The sequence below is a fragment of the Brienomyrus brachyistius genome, chromosome 12, assembly GCF_023856365.1.
Source record: "Brienomyrus brachyistius isolate T26 chromosome 12, BBRACH_0.4, whole genome shotgun sequence".
Lineage (NCBI taxonomy): Eukaryota > Metazoa > Chordata > Actinopteri > Osteoglossiformes > Mormyridae > Brienomyrus > Brienomyrus brachyistius.
Window position 1 is genome coordinate 2,283,821 of NC_064544.1, and position 19,616 is coordinate 2,303,436.

At 59.3% G+C, this 19,616-nt stretch overlaps 1 protein-coding gene across 1 annotated transcript; it reads left to right on the plus strand.

The window, feature by feature from the left end:
* The first annotated feature begins 1,107 nt into the window (after positions 1-1,107).
* LOC125704670 (FACT complex subunit SSRP1-like) lies at positions 1,108-18,636 on the plus strand. The gene is made up of 18 exons (XM_048970592.1): positions 1,108-1,224; positions 2,513-2,594; positions 2,699-2,884; positions 3,932-4,037; positions 4,385-4,578; positions 4,935-5,035; positions 5,175-5,304; positions 5,408-5,511; positions 5,649-5,777; positions 5,960-6,181; positions 6,551-6,623; positions 8,202-8,331; positions 8,445-8,490; positions 9,547-9,676; positions 16,489-16,662; positions 17,046-17,143; positions 17,550-17,736; positions 18,110-18,636. Exons 2-18 carry the CDS (start codon positions 2,541-2,543, stop codon positions 18,182-18,184), a joined length of 2,139 nt encoding a protein of 712 aa, XP_048826549.1. The 5' UTR covers positions 1,108-1,224; positions 2,513-2,540; the 3' UTR covers positions 18,185-18,636.
* Positions 18,637-19,616: the final 980 nt, after the last annotated feature.

Consider the following 19,616-nt stretch of genomic DNA (forward strand, 5'->3'; position numbering starts at 1 on the left):
TTACAAAATAATGGACCATCTCAGTGTGCTGAATCGTACAATATCATATCATCATTCAGTCTGATGAATATAATCCCAGAACAGCCCCTTCGGACTCCTAAGCAAAGTACTTCAACAACGTACTGTACACTGCTTCAATGACAGATCTGCCATTTATGCGTAAAATTCGGACCGACATTAGTTAACGGTTAAGTACTATTAATTTATATTTAAGATAGAAATACTCTTAAACCATTATTGGGACTCATTGGCGGTGGTTCTCATCACAAAGCATACTTTTGTTGTTCCTCCAGTGTCCTCCAACGGCGAAAAACATGCGGTTTAGGTGAATTTGTATCCTTGTCAAATTAATTGTGTGTGCTCTGAAATGGGCTGGAACCCCAATACCCTGTGCTACCTAGGATGAGCACCAAACCCCCCACGATTTGGCAAACATAAGCAGTTGCATGATGGATAAGTGGATGGACGGCTATAATCTGTCCTTGGCAGTGACAGTCCGTGGTATTGATTTCAAAGCATATCACTCTGGGTTACTTCCATGATCCAAAAACATTGCGATTTAGGTGAACTGGTGTCTTTACACACCCCAAAGTGTATGGATAAGTGTGCCATATGGTGGACCGGCCTCCCATCCTGGGTTTCCCCTGTCAAGGTTCCAAGAAAATTGAGGAGTTTACATATAATTTAATACATATAATAGTGATATAGCAACCATTAGCTAACTACTTGGTCGGACATTCATTATTTTATATTATATAATGGAAAAAAAAGTTTTAACAATCATTAGTTTGTTCATATTTGTATAACATACATTTGTATAAGGCTCAGAGTAAAAAGGTGCATGGATACGACATACGTTGTCCTCGTGCTCTTGTTGCAGTATTATTGTAAATTATGTAATACTTACTTCAACGTTTCTATACAAAATCAAAAGGTAAATAAAAAATAATACCCAGGCGATAGTGATAATCATAAATACTTACTATCTGACATAATATTTGCAGTTTCACATGGTGGAACTTAAAACAGCAGGAGCAACGCACCTGACACAACCTCCATCTACTTCGTCCCGTTAAGTCCCGTTAAAAAAATAGTTCGCATTACGTAGGACCACTGAACAGGAAGTGACGTTGGCGAAAATAATTTCTTCCGGTGTCGTTTCAGAGACGGAGCCGACGGTTCACGCGGGAAATAGTGCTATCTCCTGTACACGAGTGCTGCGAAGTAATTATAGTTTTACTCTTCCTTTTTATAAAGTCTTCTGACTTCATTGGTTGTTTATTGCGAATTTGGCTTTCCTGTTTTCGAATGATCCCAGGGAGTTAGAATCGTTTGTGAACGCGGCAAAATTTGGGCAGACTTGCAGTGCATTGACAAGTAGCTATGAGCTAGCATCTTAAATTACAAAATTTTAGTCGTGAATAATCTTTATACGTCTTACTTGGAATTCTGTCGATATTTGTAGTTAGAAATAACGGACAGATTTAAACAGTTGGAGATCTATACGCGTAAATAAGGCACTGATGTGCACTTTAAAGATTGAACAAATCAGGCTATTACTTGAATGCCAGTCGCATTGTTACGAGCTGATGTCGTTTGAAGTCCGTGAACTCTTTAAGAAGCATGTGACTGTTTTAGCAAAAGGCTTTAGAGGTTAAATAACTTATCGTTTCGTGTACATCAGCTTGCTGTCCCTTTTCGAAGTTAAACATGACAGGGCCTGATATTGGCCAGAAGGGCAAGTTTAAAGGGATGTGACTGCATAGTTTATCAGTAGTAAAATTGTGAAGTTACACATAGTATCGTTTCTAGGAGCAGATCCTGGCTTTCTCGAAATGTACTGAAATGTTATACGATGATTCAGAATTTGTAAAAATTAACCATAAGTCGATCACCGATAATTACTGGTTCCGGGTATATTCGTAATATTCTCTTAATTAGATGGCTTAATCAGACCCAGGTCTACCAAATGTACCTTTTATTTGTTACTAGATCTGCTAAAAAAAATGTATGTGTGTGTTTAATCTTTTAAAGACTTTGCATCAGGGTGGTTGTTTAATCAGACATCATTTTTATTCAATAACAGAACTGTATTGAATTTATTTTAAATGTTGTGTTGTAATATTTAAATTTGGGGGTTCTCAGAATTGCACTTACAGCTGTGTTTCAAGTCTCTGCTCGATTATATTGGTTTAAGCTGTAATATAGTGGTTCTTAAACTCGGTCCTCACTGCCCTGCTTGTTTCCCTGCTATCCCTGCCCCACACACAAGTCCCAGCTGTCTTCCACCTTCTGATTGACTGAACACACCTGATCCAGGTAATCAGCAGTGTGTATGGCAGGGATAGCTGGAAAACAAGCAAGGCAGTGGGTCCTGAGGACCGACTCAGAGAACCACTGAACTTGCGTCTTTCCAGGCCTGTCTCATTCCATCAGTCAAGGACAGAGTTAACAAGAGGACACGAGCCCATCTGGGTGGTGAATTTTATTCGATTCTCTGTGTTGCCCGTAGGTGAGTGCTGTGGGACCAGGAGGCAGAGATGGGCGACACTTTGGAGTTTAATGAGATATACCAGGAGGTCAAGGGGTGCTGGGTGAGTACTGATTATTTCACCTGCACCTTTGCATCATTTATTTAGAATTTTACCTCGCTGATGCCGTGCCATGCCTAGCGTGCTGACCGTTCGTCCCTCTGCAGAATGACGGCCGCCTCCGTTTCAGCAAGCAGTCGGTGGTGTACAAGAGCAGCAAGACGGGGAAAGTGGACAGCATTTCCGCCCCAGAGCTGACCCTGGCGCAGTGGCGGCGGGTCTGTCTTGGGCACGGCATCAAGCTGGCGACCAGCACAGGTCACGTGTACAAGTACGACGGCTTCCGCGACTCGGTAAGGGGGAGTTAATGGGGCTTTTGCATTTGTCACTATTTCGCAGATATAATCACAGAATGTTTTAGATGGAAGATGGTATAATTCCAAAGCTAAATGGACTGTATAAACCATCTTGACCTTTTTAGCAGATGTTAGAAACAGAATCATTTTGTTGGGGCGCCTGTGTAAAACTCCCCGTAGCCTGGAACCAAGTAAGCGTCCGACTGTCCATTAATGGCCAGCCCTCAGTACTGCCTCCTCGGGCTTCCGGCCAGACTCCGCCTCATCCCCCGGCTTGGTTCCGCACTGCCATGGGGACGGTGGTGGGGAAGCGTGGGGGCCGGCGCTTGGTCAAGAACGAGGCCTTCATGCAATTGATGATGATTGAGGTAGTGTCTCTCTGCTAATGAAGGTCTTGGGACCTTTGGTTCCAGGCAGGAGGTGGATCGGCACGTGGGCATGAGAGCCAAGAGCAGTAATAACCAGATTGTGCTTGGGGTTTAAGTGACCGGCTGCCAGGCGGATAATTGGAGGAGGTGGCCTCCAGGGGGCGACAGAGATCACACTGGGCAGTGACGCTAGAACGCATGCGTGCACCTGGGGGCTGGAGGTGGTGGGGGTTACACATGTGGAAGCCATCGCAGTCCGGTCCCGTGGTAACAAACCTCGGCTGGATAAATAAACGGCTTGATTGTAAGCGGCGGCCTTGGGGGAGCCTTTCCATGGATTACGCTCACCCCCATATCCTGAGAACGGGCAGACAGGGCTGCGAGGTCATCGGGCTGCGATTAATCAGCTGTAATGTTACACGTTTCTAATGCGACGGTCGCCCTCTGTAACCCCGAGACAGAGACTGGACAGATTGGGTGGTGATTGGTGGTAGTGGGGGATGCCTTTTGTGGGGGGGGGGGGTAGTGTAGGGAAATGGTTTGTGCGGTTAGCGGAGAAGCGGGATGAAACTTGAGATTTGGCATTAAGGTAAACAGTGTTTCTCAGCATCTGAAGGCCGAACTCTCCCCTCTTCCGTGTCACACTCCTGACTTCTGTTCCTCCGTTTACCCTCAGGACTTTGAGAAGATCTCGGAGTACTTCAAGGCCAACTACAAGGTGGAGCTGACGGAGAAGGACATGTGTGTCAAAGGCTGGAACTGGGGCACTGCGAAGTTTTCAGGTTCTTTGCGGCTCTTGGCATGTTTCGCTCCTTTCGGGGGGGGGGGGGGACATTCCACGTTTGCTTGCGTGGGAGTGATCAGACAGAAGGCAGAACGGCAAAATTGCTTCCCGACGCACAAAGCACATTGTGCTTTTTTTGTCCGGACGCTGCCTCTCCTCTGTGGTGATGACGACTGGCGTTTAACGCACATGTGCAACGGTGACGTTACTGTCCGAAGACGTCTCCAGGTGCGGAGCGGAGGCGGCAGGAAGTGGAGGAGCTGTTTCTTTTTCCTAATGGGTTAAAAATGTGACTCTTGCCGTAGGAAGGGCGGGTTAAAATTCGCCATGATTTCTGCCCTGCAGGCCCTCTCCTGTCCTTCGACGTCAATGACAGCCCGGTGTTTGAGATCCCCCTGTCCAGTGTGTCGCAGTGCGCGACGGGAAAGAACGAGGTCACACTGGAATTCCACCAAAACGACGATGCCGAGGTGTCCCTCATGGAGGTCCGCTTCTACGTCCCTCCCAGTATCGGGGACGAGGGTGTCGAGCCTGTAGAGGTAACTGCGCCCTTCTGCACTGTGACTTTGTTGTGACTGCTTGCAATGCCGGACCACTAGGGGGCACTGTCTGTCAGTCGCTTTTTCATGGCACCTATCCTGTGCATGCAGTTTGGTGGGGTTGCTGAAGAAAGAGATTTCATTATATTCATTTTAATTGCCGTTTTGTGTTGATGTGTTACCTTGGTGTTTTTAAATGAAATGCGTACTAGTACGGTAATCTGTGCTCTATGACAGATGATCACTCGATATAATCACATTTCTCTCATGTTCCATAATAGGTTCCTGCCTGAGTGTACCCTGCATTAGATGCGCTGTAGCCACGGGAGGGCGCCTAACGTTGTCCTTTGTTCCAGGCTTTTGCCCAGAACGTGCTTTCGAAGGCGGACGTCATCCAAGCCACCGGCGACGCCATTTGCATCTTCAAAGAACTGCAGTGTCTGACGCCCAGGGGAAGGTGGGGAACGGTCGACCTGCTCGCTGGCCATTCGCGCCTGTCATAGCGCCCCCTGCTGCCATCCGTTGATCTAACATAACACAGCATCCCGTAAAAATGACCAATCGTCTTCTCTAACGGAAGTCTTCCTGCTCTCTAGGTACGACATCCGTATCTATCCTACCTTTCTGCACCTTCATGGTAAGACTTTTGACTACAAAATCCCCTACACCACAGTCCTGCGTCTATTTCTGCTGCCACACAAGGACCAAAGGCAGATGTTTTTCGTGGTGAGTATGTGATATCGGGTGAAACGCCCCTGTTTGTCGGTAGCGTTGCGCTAGCTGCTGGTCGATGCGCTGAGGTTCTCACACCTGCTCTTCGCTCTCTCAGATCAGCCTGGACCCCCCAATCAAGCAAGGGCAAACCCGGTACCACTTCCTCATCCTGCTTTTCTCCAAGGAGGATGACATCACCCTCACGCTCAACATGAGCGAGTGAGTCTGAGCGGGAGGGTGGCGCCCACCGTCCAGTCCAGAGGGGGGGGTTCCTGAACACTAGACTTCCAAGCACTTCCTGCCTTTCTCACCCTGTCCCTCCTCCCCCCCTGAACACTTTCTTTGTCACCCTGCAGGGATGATGTGGAGAAGCGTTTCGAAGGGAAACTCAGCAAGAACATGTCAGGATCGCTATATGAGATGGTCAGCAGGGTGATGAAGGCTCTGGTCAACAGGAAGATCACTGTCCCAGGCAACTTCCAGGGGTAATACCATAGGGTGACTCCTGGGCGATGGTTTCCATGGCGATGCTCCTCTCTGATATTTGTACTCATACCATCCGTCGGGCCGCATTTCTTTGTTCTTTAGAAGTTTCAGCACTTTGCCGGAGAACAGCTCCCAGCAGTTTGGTGTAGCTCTGTCTCTCCTCTGCCCCCCCACCCCACAGGCATTCTGGAGCTCAGTGCATCACCTGCTCCTACAAGGCCAGCTCGGGCCTCCTCTACCCCCTGGAGAGAGGCTTCATCTACGTGCACAAGCCGCCCGTGCACCTGCGCTTCGAGGAGATCTCCTGCGTCAACTTCGCCCGAGGCACGACCACCACGCGCTCCTTCGACTTCGAGATCGAGACCAAGCAGGGCTCGCAGTACACCTTCAGCAGCATCGAGAGGTCGGCCCACCCCCGCTCGGTGTCCACTGTCCTCTCCTCCTGTCCCTACTGTTGCAGTTGCAAGACTTGAACATGTGTAGAGATATCCAACTGACCAAAATACGAGGTTCCTTTAGACCAGAAGTTAACTCTCTTATCAGCAAAGGGTTTTTGGGGTAACCTTTAGGTCAGCTGTTCAAGCTCACGTGTGAGAACTCTGCAGCCAATCAGTCTTCTAATTAGTAATCTAATTAGGGAGTTGCTGCGAGAATCGTCACACATGGCGGCCCTTTCTGGATAAGATTACACAGCCATGCTTTAGACAGACATCTTCATCGTGTGAGGTGTGCGTGTTTAGGTCTTGAACCGATTTCCCTCCATGTCTTTCAGGGAAGAGTACGGTAAACTCTTTGATTTTGTCAATGCTAAGAAACTCAACATCAAGAACCGAGGATTCAAAGAGGTAATTTTTACTACAAGCAAACAAAATCAATACATTTTGGTATCTGGTTTTCACTGAATACTGACACCTTTTTTTAAAATGTACCCTCTATTCCCCCTGTTTATGTTCCTGAAGAAGAAGGTCGGTATTGCCTCCGCACTGTGTGTGTTTTATTTTGTAATTTTTCTTTTTATTACTTGGGTGTGAAATACCTGCCTGCATGTTGTGTTCTGCCTGCACATTGGAGGAGTGAAATCATGCTGACGAGGATCTGCCCAGCTTGCTTTCAGGGGAATCGCTGAGGGGGCTGAGGATCGAGGAATAGTGTGAGCTGCGAAAGAGCCAGAACAGGAAATGACGTCACACCCCAGTCAGAGCACATTAGCAGCCACGTTTTGACATTTTAATACTGTCCCTGTGCAGTCATGGGTCAGTGGGGAGGCAAGAGACCACATTATCGGTCACGTCGGATTTAGTGGGCAACTGTTTGTGACAGTTAGACGATTGGAAATTACCTTCATTTCCACCCCAAGTTCCCCCCGGGGGGGGTTTGAAGGTGTTTTCCGTAAATTTGTGATACTATCTCAGGAAGACGGATCTTTTTCCTCATGAGTCACCAAGTGGTGCTGAAGACCCAGGCTGTTTTTTTTTTTGTTTGTTTCTTTAGTTTAAGTTTCATCCTGTTTATTTTAAACGAGCAGCAAGATGTTATATTACAGGGCTTCCTTCGAAATTCCCTCCAAGCATAAGCCCTGAGATTTTAGACTGCAAAATGCCACTGAAAAGCATGTGGGGTTGGGGGCGTGTTCTTCAAGACTGGGGTGTATTTACTCCGTATCGTTTTCAGTCCTGAAGCCCGTGCTACGAAAGCGGGGTTACTGGCTTATCGGGATAACTTGTCAGATTTAAGGTACCACAGTTTAAATGGACTTAAAATTCGTTCTCTTACATTTTGCCCGGACTACCTTAAATCCGACAAGTTACCCCGATAAGCCAGTAACCCCGCTTCGCAGTACAGGCCCCTGGTGTCCTGAGCTGATAGCCTTAGTACCGCTTTATAGGGTCAGAACAGGCTGTATACACGACTCGCTAACGCCGTAAGGTCTGAGTGCAGGTGTCCGCATCACTGATTAACAGCCGAATCATCTGTGGATGGGCGAGGGATGGGTGGGGCTGTGATTTATCCTGGGGTCTTTCCGCTTCCTGCTGGGAGTTCTTCGCCTTCAGTGTGTGGTCTGAGCGTGACTAGTGTGAAGCAGAATCCCCCCCCACATCAATGCAGCCATGTGCGTTTTTGGGCCTTAACTAACCAGGGTTGCTAGCGACTAGTGATTTTTTTATTTTTTGCACGCTCGCGTCAGAGATTAACATGACTGGTGAGCACTTGTCATGCCGATTACACACTGGAGTCCCGAAGCCTGCGAGCACTCTGTCTCTAAAATCCCACTGCTGTTTGTCTTCAGAGGAACACATTTCCGTGCTGTTGGCGCCTGCTTGATGAGCTTATCTTCTCCTTCCCTTGATTCAGCGTTGATTTTCCTAACGCCCCCTTCCCCTCCCCGATCACGCCCTCACTGCTGTCATTCCTTGCTCACTCAGGACATGAAGGGCAACGAGAACATGTACAGCGACTCGGACGACGACCAGCATGACGCCTACCTGGAGCGCATGAAGGAGGAGGGCAAGATCCGCGAGGAGGCCAACGACAGCGACTCGGAGGGAGGCAGCGGTGAGCTGGGCCGTGTGGGCAGGTCCCTGACCAGGAACGGTCTTGGCGTCATTGAACTGTGGGACGCGGTGTGACCAGTGGAGTTCAACTTTTGTGTTTCTCCCCCCTGCCAGATGAGTCTTTCAACCCTGGTGAGGAGGATGACGACATCGCTGAGGAGTAAGTCCTACTTCCTTTCATACTGACCTTTGACCTCTGATGTCATTTCCATCCAAAAGCAGAAATCTCCTGGTACCTAAACTCTCCCAGTTCTGCCATTTCGACGTTAGGCGTGTGTACCGCTCCCCCTCAAACTGATAAATCTCGTTGCTGTCTGATGAAAAACGCGTATCTCCAAAAACCCATTATTCCAGGAGCGTTGGGGGGGGGGGAAATGCATTTTCTCAGAAAATACTTTACAAAACAAACCTAAAAATAGCAAGATGAGGCACCCTTAGCACCACATATGCGAAGCTGCCTTCATACAGCCGTCTGTGGATGGTTTAATGATTTATGTGGATCGTTTTTGCAGAAGAAGGGTATGTCACTGTCGAGATACAAACTAATCTTGCTTTATATTCATTATTATTAGCAATATTGGTTACCTGGCTCAGTACCAATCGACATTAAGGTGTTACAATCACCAGTATAATGTGATCCATGCAAGCAAAAATTTCTATAATTTTTAACTACTACAATCACTAGTTTAAATAGATACTTTTATAAAGCATCTTTTCCTTGAGTCATCATTAGGTGTCGACCACTAAATCACAATCATCAAAATGTGGACACGCATGGGTTTCACCAGACAGCGACGATATCTAGATACAAGGTCCTTGATATACCAAAAATACAATTAAACGTAATGATTTAATAAGCTTATATTCAGAACTGATTCTGTATGATTGAGTTCTAACACTGTATTTGATTTGGCACTGATTGAGTGTGGTTTTGGATACATTTAACATGCCTGTTAAGTAAAATTATATTTCAAAAAAGGGTTTTGCACTGTGAATCATCCAGGTAACTGAATTTCATTATCTGACCTTAACGTGAATATTGAACAATGTAGTGTTTTTGTACATTACAGTTGTGGTGCAGCCTGTATCAATTTGTGACGTCCGTAGGTCTTTAACCAATTTTAATTCCAAGTCTGAGTTAGATCTGATTCTAAAAACTCGGGCTGAATCTCCAGTTCGGAATGCCTTTTCATTACGCCCCTTCTCGTCGTCTCAGGTACGACAGCAATGCATCGGCCAGTGACAGCAGCGCGGAGGGCGGAGACGACAGCGAGGACGACAGCAAGAAGAAGAAGCCAGCTAAGAAGCCCAAAGTGACCAAGGAGAAGAAGCCGCGCAAGGCTGGGGTGCGTGCGGGGGGCCGTCTGGGGTGCGTGCGGGGGGCCGTCTGGGGTGCGTGCGGGGGGCCGTCTGGGGTGCGTGCGGGGGGCCGTCTGGGGTGCGTGCGGGGGGCGGTCTGGGGTGCGTGCGGGGGGCGGTCTGGGGTGCGTGCGGGGGGCGGTCTGGGGTGCGTGCGGGGGGCCGTCTGGGGTGCGTGCGGGGGGCCGTCTGGGGTGCGTGCGGGGGGCCGTCTGGGGTGCGTGCGGGGGGGCGGTCTGGGGTGCGTGCGGGGGGGCCGTCTGGGGTGCGTGCGGGGGGCCGTCTGGGGTGCGTGCGGGGGGCCGTCTGGGGTGCGTGCGGGGGGCCGTCTGGGGTGCGTGCGGGGGGCCGTCTGGGGTGCGTGCGGGGGGCCGTCTGGGGTGCGTGCGGGGGGGCCGTCTGGGGTGCGTGCGGGGGCCGTCTGGGGGCCGTCTGGGGTGCGTGCGGGGGGCCGTCTGGGGTGCGTGCGGGGGGCCGTCTGGGGTGCGTGCGGGGGGCGTCTGGGGGCCGTCTGGGGTGCGTGCGGGGGGCCGTCTGGGGTGCGTGCGGGGGGCCGTCTGGGGTGCGTGCGGGGGGCCGTCTGGGGTGCGTGCGGGGGGCCGTCTGGGGTGCGTGCGGGGGGCGTCTGGGGGCCGTCTGGGGGCCGTCTGGGGTGCGTGCGGGGGGCCGTCTGGGGTGCGTGCGGGGGCCGTCTGGGGTGCGTGCAGGGGGCCGTCTGGGGTGCGTGCGGGGGGCCGTCTGGGGTGCGTGCGGGGGGCGTCTGGGGGCCGTCTGGGGTGCGTGCGGGGGCCGTCTGGGGTGCGTGCGGGGGCCGTCTGGGGTGCGTGCAGGGGGCCGTCTGGGGTGCGTGCGGGGTGCGTCTGGGGGCCGTCTGGGGTGCGTGCGGGGGGCGTCTGGGGGCCGTCTGGGGTGCGTGCGGGGGGCCGTCTGGGGTGCGTGCGGGGGGCCGTCTGGGGTGCGTGCGGGGGGCCGTCTGGGGTGCGTGCGGGGGGGCCGTCTGGGGTGCGTGCGGGGGCCGTCTGGGGGCCGTCTGGGGTGCGTGCGGGGGGCCGTCTGGGGTGCGTGCGGGGGGGCCGTCTGGGGTGCGTGCGGGGGGCGTCTGGGGTGCGTGCGGGGGGCGTCTGGGGGCCGTCTGGGGTGCGTGCGGGGGGCGGTCTGGGGTGCGTGCGGGGGGCCGTCTGGGGTGCGTGCGGGGGGCCGTCTGGGGTGCGTGCGGGGGGCCGTCTGGGGTGCGTGCGGGGGGCCGTCTGGGGTGCGTGCGGGGGGCCGTCTGGGGTGCGTGCGGGGGGCCGTCTGGGGTGCGTGCGGGGGGCCGTCTGGGGTGCGTGCGGGGGGCCGTCTGGGGGCCGTCTGGGGTGCGTGCGGGGGGCCGTCTGGGGTGCGTGCGGGGGGCCGTCTGGGGGCCGTCTGGGGTGCGTGCGGGGGGCCGTCTGGGGTGCGTGCGGGGGGCCGTCTGGGGTGCGTGCGGGGGGCCGTCTGGGGTGCGTGCGGGGGGCCGTCTGGGGTGCGTGCGGGGGCCGTCTGGGGTGCGTGCAGGGGGCCGTCTGGGGTGCGTGCGGGGGGCCGTCTGGGGTGCGTGCGGGGGGCGTCTGGGGTGCGTGCGGGGGCCGTCTGGGGTGCGTGCGGGGGGCCGTCTGGGGTGCGTGCGGGGGCCGTCTGGGGTGCGTGCGGGGGGGCCGTCTGGGGTGCGTGCGGGGGGCCGTCTGGGGTGCGTGCGGGGGGCGTCTGGGGGCCGTCTGGGGTGCGTGCGGGGGCCGTCTGGGGTGCGTGCGGGGGCCGTCTGGGGTGCGTGCAGGGGGCCGTCTGGGGTGCGTGCGGGGTGCGTCTGGGGGCCGTCTGGGGTGCGTGCGGGGGGCGTCTGGGGGCCGTCTGGGGTGCGTGCGGGGGGCCGTCTGGGGTGCGTGCGGGGGGCCGTCTGGGGTGCGTGCGGGGGGCGTCTGGGGTGCGTGCGGGGGGCCGTCTGGGGTGCGTGCGGGGGGCGTCTGGGGGCCGTCTGGGGTGCGTGCGGGGGGCGTCTGGGGTGCGTGCGGGGGGCGTCTGGGGGCCGTCTGGGGTGCGTGCGGGGGGCGTCTGGGGGCCGTCTGGGGTGCGTGCGGGGGGCCGTCTGGGGTGCGTGCGGGGGGCCGTCTGGGGTGCGTGCGGGGGGCCGTCTGGGGTGCGTGCGGGAAGGCCGTCTGGGGTGCGTGCGGGGGGCCGTCTGGGGTGCGTGCGGGGGGCGTCTGGGGGCCGTCTGGGGTGCGTGCGGGGGGCCGTCTGGGGTGCGTGCGGGGGGCCGTCTGGGGTGCGTGCGGGGGGCCGTCTGGGGTGCGTGCGGGGGCCGTCTGGGGGCCGTCTGGGGTGCGTGCGGGGGGCCGTCTGGGGTGCGTGCGGGGGGCGTCTGGGGGCCGTCTGGGGTGCGTGCGGGGGGCCGTCTGGGGTGCGTGCGGGGGGCGTCTGGGGGCCGTCTGGGGTGCGTGCGGGGGGCGTCTGGGGGCCGTCTGGGGGCCGTCTGGGGTGCGTGCGGGGGGCCGTCTGGGGTGCGTGCGGGGGCCGTCTGGGGTGCGTGCAGGGGGCCGTCTGGGGTGCGTGCGGGGGGCGTCTGGGGTGCGTGCAGGGGGCCGTCTGGGGGCCGTCTGGGGTGCGTGCGGGGGCCGTCTGGGGTGCGTGCGGGGTGCGTCTGGGGGCCGTCTGGGGTGCGTGCGGGGTGCGTGCGGGGGGCGTCTGGGGGCCGTCTGGGGTGCGTGCGGGGGCCGTCTGGGGTGCGTGCGGGGTGCGTGCGGGGGGCCGTCTGGGGGTGCGTGCGGGGGGCCGTCTGGGGGCCGTCTGGGGTGCGTGCGGGGGCCGTCTGGGGTGCGTGCGGGGTGCGTCTGGGGGCCGTCTGGGGTGCGTGCGGGGGGCCGTCTGGGGTGCGTGCGGGGGGGCCGTCTGGGGGCCGTCTGGGGTGCGTGCGGGGGCCGTCTGGGGTGCGTGCGGGGTGCGTCTGGGGGCCGTCTGGGGTGCGTGCGGGGTGCGTCTGGGGGCCGTCTGGGGTGCGTGCGGGGGGCCGTCTGGGGTGCGTGCGGGGGGCCGTCTGGGGTGCGTGCGGGGGGCGTCTGGGGGCCGTCTGGGGTGCGTGCGGGGGGCCGTCTGGGGTGCGTGCGGGGGGCCGTCTGGGGTGCGTGCGGGGGGGCCGTCTGGGGTGCGTGCGGGGGGCCGTCTGGGGTGCGTGCGGGGGGCGTCTGGGGGCCGTCTGGGGGCCGTCTGGGGTGCGTGCGGGGGGCCGTCTGGGGTGCGTGCGGGGGCCGTCTGGGGTGCGTGCAGGGGGCCGTCTGGGGTGCGTGCGGGGGGGCCGTCTGGGGTGCGTGCGGGGGGCGTCTGGGGGCCGTCTGGGGTGCGTGCGGGGGCCGTCTGGGGTGCGTGCGGGGGGCCGTCTGGGGTGCGTGCAGGGGGCCGTCTGGGGTGCGTGCGGGGTGCGTCTGGGGGCCGTCTGGGGTGCGTGCGGGGGGCGTCTGGGGGCCGTCTGGGGTGCGTGCGGGGGGGCCGTCTGGGGTGCGTGCGGGGGGCCGTCTGGGGTGCGTGCGGGGGGGCCGTCTGGGGTGCGTGCGGGGGGCCGTCTGGGGTGCGTGCGGGGGCCGTCTGGGGGCCGTCTGGGGTGCGTGCGGGGGGCCGTCTGGGGTGCGTGCGGGGGGCCGTCTGGGGTGCGTGCGGGGGGCGTCTGGGGTGCGTGCGGGGGGCGTCTGGGGGCCGTCTGGGGTGCGTGCGGGGGGCGGTCTGGGGTGCGTGCGGGGGGCCGTCTGGGGTGCGTGCGGGGGGGCCGTCTGGGGTGCGTGCGGGGGGCCGTCTGGGGTGCGTGCGGGGGGCCGTCTGGGGTGCGTGCGGGGGGCCGTCTGGGGTGCGTGCGGGGGGCCGTCTGGGGTGCGTGCGGGGGGGCCGTCTGGGGTGCGTGCGGGGGGCCGTCTGGGGGCCGTCTGGGGTGCGTGCGGGGGGCCGTCTGGGGTGCGTGCGGGGGGCCGTCTGGGGGCCGTCTGGGGTGCGTGCGGGGGGCCGTCTGGGGTGCGTGCGGGGGGGCCGTCTGGGGTGCGTGCGGGGGGCCGTCTGGGGTGCGTGCGGGGGGCCGTCTGGGGTGCGTGCGGGGGCCGTCTGGGGTGCGTGCAGGGGGCCGTCTGGGGTGCGTGCGGGGGGCCGTCTGGGGTGCGTGCGGGGGGCGTCTGGGGTGCGTGCGGGGGCCGTCTGGGGTGCGTGCGGGGGGCCGTCTGGGGTGCGTGCGGGGGCCGTCTGGGGTGCGTGCGGGGGGCCGTCTGGGGTGCGTGCGGGGGGCCGTCTGGGGTGCGTGCGGGGGGCGTCTGGGGGCCGTCTGGGGTGCGTGCGGGGGCCGTCTGGGGTGCGTGCGGGGGGCCGTCTGGGGTGCGTGCAGGGGGCCGTCTGGGGTGCGTGCGGGGTGCGTCTGGGGGCCGTCTGGGGTGCGTGCGGGGGGCGTCTGGGGGCCGTCTGGGGTGCGTGCGGGGGGCCGTCTGGGGTGCGTGCGGGGGGCCGTCTGGGGTGCGTGCGGGGGGCGTCTGGGGTGCGTGCGGGGGGCCGTCTGGGGTGCGTGCGGGGGGCGTCTGGGGGCCGTCTGGGGTGCGTGCGGGGGGCGTCTGGGGTGCGTGCGGGGGGCGTCTGGGGGCCGTCTGGGGTGCGTGCGGGGGGCGTCTGGGGGCCGTCTGGGGTGCGTGCGGGGGGCCGTCTGGGGTGCGTGCGGGGGGCCGTCTGGGGTGCGTGCGGGGGGCCGTCTGGGGTGCGTGCGGGAAGGCCGTCTGGGGTGCGTGCGGGGGGCCGTCTGGGGTGCGTGCGGGGGGCGTCTGGGGGCCGTCTGGGGTGCGTGCGGGGGGCCGTCTGGGGTGCGTGCGGGGGGCCGTCTGGGGTGCGTGCGGGGGGGCCGTCTGGGGTGCGTGCGGGGGCCGTCTGGGGGCCGTCTGGGGTGCGTGCGGGGGGCCGTCTGGGGTGCGTGCGGGGGGCGTCTGGGGGCCGTCTGGGGTGCGTGCGGGGGGCCGTCTGGGGTGCGTGCGGGGGGGCCGTCTGGGGTGCGTGCGGGGGGCGTCTGGGGGCCGTCTGGGGGCCGTCTGGGGTGCGTGCGGGGGGCCGTCTGGGGTGCGTGCGGGAAGGCCGTCTGGGGTGCGTGCAGGGGGCCGTCTGGGGTGCGTGCGGGGGGCGTCTGGGGTGCGTGCAGGGGGCCGTCTGGGGGCCGTCTGGGGTGCGTGCGGGGGCCGTCTGGGGTGCGTGCGGGGTGCGTCTGGGGGCCGTCTGGGGTGCGTGCGGGGTGCGTGCGGGGGGCGTCTGGGGGCCGTCTGGGGTGCGTGCGGGGGCCGTCTGGGGTGCGTGCGGGGTGCGTGCGGGGGGGCCGTCTGGGGTGCGTGCGGGGGGCCGTCTGGGGGCCGTCTGGGGTGCGTGCGGGGGGCCGTCTGGGGTGCGTGCGGGGTGCGTCTGGGGGCCGTCTGGGGTGCGTGCGGGGGGCCGTCTGGGGTGCGTGCGGGGGGCCGTCTGGGGTGCGTGCGGGAAGGCCGTCTGGGGTGCGTGCGGGGGGCCGTCTGGGGTGCGTGCGGGGGGGCGTCTGGGGGCCGTCTGGGGTGCGTGCGGGGGGCCGTCTGGGGTGCGTGCGGGGGGCCGTCTGGGGTGCGTGCGGGGGGCCGTCTGGGGTGCGTGCGGGGGCCGTCTGGGGGCCGTCTGGGGTGCGTGCGGGGGGCCGTCTGGGGTGCGTGCGGGGGGCGTCTGGGGGCCGTCTGGGGTGCGTGCGGGGGGGCCGTCTGGGGTGCGTGCGGGGGGCCGTCTGGGGTGCGTGCGGGGGGCGTCTGGGGGCCGTCTGGGGGCCGTCTGGGGTGCGTGCGGGGGGCCGTCTGGGGTGCGTGCGGGGGCCGTCTGGGGTGCGTGCAGGGGGCCGTCTGGGGTGCGTGCGGGGGGCGTCTGGGGTGCGTGCAGGGGGCCGTCTGGGGGCCGTCTGGGGTGCGTGCGGGGGCCGTCTGGGGTGCGTGCGGGGTGCGTCTGGGGGCCGTCTGGGGTGCGTGCGGGGTGCGTGCGGGGGGCGTCTGGGGGCCGTCTGGGGTGCGTGCGGGGGCCGTCTGGGGTGCGTGCGGGGTGCGTGCGGGGGGCCGTCTGGGGTGCGTGCGGGGGGGCCGTCTGGGGGCCGTCTGGGGTGCGTGCGGGGGCCGTCTGGGGTGCGTGCGGGGTGCGTCTGGGGGCCGTCTGGGGTGCGTGCGGGGGGCCGTCTGGGGTGCGTGCGGGGGGCGTCTGGGGGCCGTCTGGGGTGCGTGCGGGGGGGCCGTCTGGGGTGCGTGCGGGGGGGCCGTCTGGGGTGCGTGCGGGGGGCGTCTGGGGGCCGTCTGGGGGCCGTCTGGGGTGCGTGCGGGGGGGCCGTCTGGGGTGCGTGCGGGGGCCGTCTGGGGTGCGTGCAGGGGGCCGTCTGGGGTGCGTGCGGGGGGCGTCTGGGGTGCGTGCAGGGGGCCGTCTGGGGGCCGTCTGGGGTGCGTGCGGGGGCCGTCTGGGGTGCGTGCGGGGTGCGTCTGGGGGCCGTCTGGGGTGCGTGCGGGGTGCGTGCGGGGGGCGTCTGGGGGCCGTCTGGGGTGCGTGCGGGGGCCGTCTGGGGTGCGTGCGGGGTGCGTGCGGGGGGCCGTCTGGGGTGCGTGCGGGGGGGCCGTCTGGGGGCCGTCTGGGGTGCGTGCGGGGGCCGTCTGGGGTGCGTGCGGGGTGCGTCTGGGGGCCGTCTGGGGTGCGTGCGGGGGGCCGTCTGGGGTGCGCTGCCCGCAGGTTTCAGCGAACGCGGCCAGATTTCAAAAACTTCCCTGTCTCCCCCCCGCCCCCCTTTCCCAAGGCCAAAGCTAAGGAGAAGGACGCCGGTGCCCCCAAGAGGCCCATGAGTGCTTACATGCTGTGGCTCAACTCCAGCCGCGAGCGCATCAAGTCGGAGAACCCAGGCATCTCCGTCACGGAGATCTCCAAGAAGGCTGGCGAGATGTGGAAGCAGCTCGGCAAGGACAGGAAAGAGGTGAGCAGCTGAAGAGTGACCTCAGCTCTGCTCAGCAGGCCCACTGGGGGCAGTATTTATTAACGTCTCTGCTCTGAGTGAAGTGAATGAATATCAGGTCGAGGGTCAATTTCTTCTATGCTGTTTGGTTCAACTCTGTCTTAAACTGCTGGGAAACGGAGACTGTGGTAACTTCTCTCTCTCTCTCTCTCTCTCTCCCTCTCTCTCTCCCCCCGTCTCTCTCTCCCCCCGTCTCTCTCTCTCTCTCTCTCCCCCCCGTCTCTCTCTCTCTCTCTCTCTCTCTCTCTCTCCCTCTCACTTGCTCTTTTTCGTTCTCTCTCTCTACCTCCCTCTCACTTGCTCTTTTTCGTTCTGTCTCTCTCATTGGTGTTTCTGTGCCCCAGGAATGGGAGCAGAAAGCCGAGGAGGCGAAGAAGCATTACGAGAGAGCCATGAAGGAGTACAGGGAGAGCGGCGGGGCCTCCTCGGGCCCCTCCAAAAAGTATGGACCCTCACAGCACTCCCACTTACGTTATGTTAGGCCTGTTCTATTATACATGTAGTCTCATTGCAATGTTTGTGTAATGCTAATTAGTCATTCTCCTTTGATCAATTATTTGTATTTACTGTTTACACACACATTGTACTATGACTATAAAACCTTGTGCTCAGGTTCCCCTGCTTCACACTGTCCTGTGTTTTGTGCTTTATTGTGAAAACCCTCCCTGTGTCCCCTGCTGTCTGGGGCTGCTGGTGCACATTGCATGAGGGTGGTAGTGCTTGGGTGGCAGGGGTGGCTTGTACGCCTGGGGTCCCAGCGGCCTCGGTTCAGCTCCAAGTCTGACCACCTGGCGTTCAGCCGTCTCGTGTCTCGCCCCTCACGCCTTGCTGTCGCCTCCGCGTCCCAGGGAAGCTAAGAAAAAAGGTGGGAAGAGTGACGATCGGAAGAAGAAGGCGGCAGCCAGCAGCCGCGCGGGCGAGCGGGAGAGAGAGAAGGAACGGGCCGGTGGGAACGACAGCTTCAAGAGCCGGGAGTTCATCTCCAGCGAGGAGAGCTCGTCCGACTCGGAACGTGGCAAGGGCACCAAGCGTAAGGTACGGGCGGCGCCGGTTCCCGCTGTCACCATCCAGAGCTCACGGGTGCTTGCTTTATCCAACTTAGGTGTTTCCTGAATCAGTTTAAGGCTGTTCAGCATCTGGGCCTCTTCCAGCATCAATTCTCTTGGCAACACACATGGTTGCTGTTGGTTACCTGATGTAATTCATGATATAAATGCAAAGTCGAAGGTGCAGAGGTTTAAAGAGTAGAGGCCCGAAGCATTCACTGAATTATGTATGTTTTTTTTTCCCCAAGCTGTGTAGACTCTTTAGGTGGAGGTTACCTGAAGTTCACAGTTGACCATTACACAAGAATGATGGTCTATTGCCTTAAGACAGGAAGTGCCCTTTTACTCTTCCTCTCTTCCAGGGTTCAGATGATGATGATGAGGAGGAGGAGGTGGTCAGCACACCTCCCAGCTCAGAGGAGTCTGGGTCTGATTAAGAAGACGGGATATCTTTGCCATGACTGACTTCTTTGCCCCCATGGGTAGTGGGGTAAGAGGGCCATATAGACAGATTAAAATGTGTAAATACTGCTTTCTGTTACACAAGACGTCCAAGAGTTATTTTATTGTGTTTTCTTTCCCTTTATTCCAACTTTTTGTGCTTTTGGGTACCGCCATGTGTGCCACACTTCCCGGGATATTTTGGGGTTATGTGTAGGGTTGCCGGAGATTTGATATAGCACTGAGCATGTACATTTATGCTCAAAATGGTCTGGGTTTTAAGGAGATGTAGTGATGGGAAATAAATCTACATTTTCCTAGAAGCCCTGCACACTTCCATTATTCGAAATGAAAACTGAAAACTTGTTAGTGATGTATTGTGGTTTTTTGCTTAAAATAAAATCATTTTGTTAAAAAAAAAAAAACAAAAATAAATAGACTCACATTCTTTCTGTTCCTGGTGAATCTTCCTGTTTCTGCCATTGACATTGTCTCACTTGTGTGAATTATAATGTGCATTTACTACAGCGCCTCTGGAGACTCTTCAATGTCCGTCCGACATCGCAGAATTCGCCGAATCGAATCATCAAATTATTTATTTAACCAAGTTTAACTTGGCACCATATTTATCGGCCTTGAGCTCAGACTATTTACCACAGATTTTAATAGTTTGCCGCAGAGCATCGGAGGGGTATGACCAGTTTTTTGGTGAGTGTAGACGGACGGAAGGATAGTTGATGTACACGCTGAAAGCCTGACCAGTTTTTGTTGAACACTCAGAGCTATGAAGGCCTCTTTGTGAATGTTTTGACTCTCCTCCGTCGTTCCCCTTTTTGCTGTGTGAGCTGCTGATGACCATTTTATGTGCGTGTTCATCGTCAGCCTCACGCTGATATGCGTTCATAACTTCCCCGGCCTTGAGTTAACCCACCTTCGTCCATATCCATCCCATAAAGACACCGCCTGCTTCAGTGACCTGACGTCCATTATTGCTAGTTGTGGTTTCTGATGCGGGTGGGGTGGGGCTGTGATTTAGAGTGTGGTTTTCAAGTACGGGAGGGGGCAAGGAAAGGCTCATTAGATGAAGAAAGATGAAAGTGCGGACAGGAAGCGGGACGTCTAACTCATTGCTAATGTATGTTATTTTTGTCCAACACGTCATTCAGCCGGCTTGAGAGAAACAGATGTTACAAACTGGTGATTCCCGTAATACTGCCACAAAAATGCCACTGACATGGGCAGCAATGGGAGAGTTTGCCTCCCTTTCCCTCCAGGCCTTTGAGATGACTAACTGTCTCTATCCATTGCTCCTGTTGACCGAAGCACGTCCCCATGCACTTGCCCTCTTTCTGTTGCCCGTCATCAAAAATATTCTTGAGGGAATGACAGTTTAGCCTTTGGAAATATGATGGTGTGTGAAAGCAGGGC

Coding starts and splice junctions, on each gene's coding strand:
- LOC125704670 (XM_048970592.1), top strand. CDS start 2,541: ATGGGCGACACTTTGGAGTTTAATGAGATATACCAGGAGGTCAAGGGG. Junction 5,036..5,174: donor TGTCTGACGCCCAGGGGAAG/GTGGGGAACGGT, acceptor CCTGCTCTCTAG/GTACGACATCCGTATCTATC. Junction 9,677..16,488: donor AGAAGCCGCGCAAGGCTGGG/GTGCGTGCGGGG, acceptor CCCTTTCCCAAG/GCCAAAGCTAAGGAGAAGGA.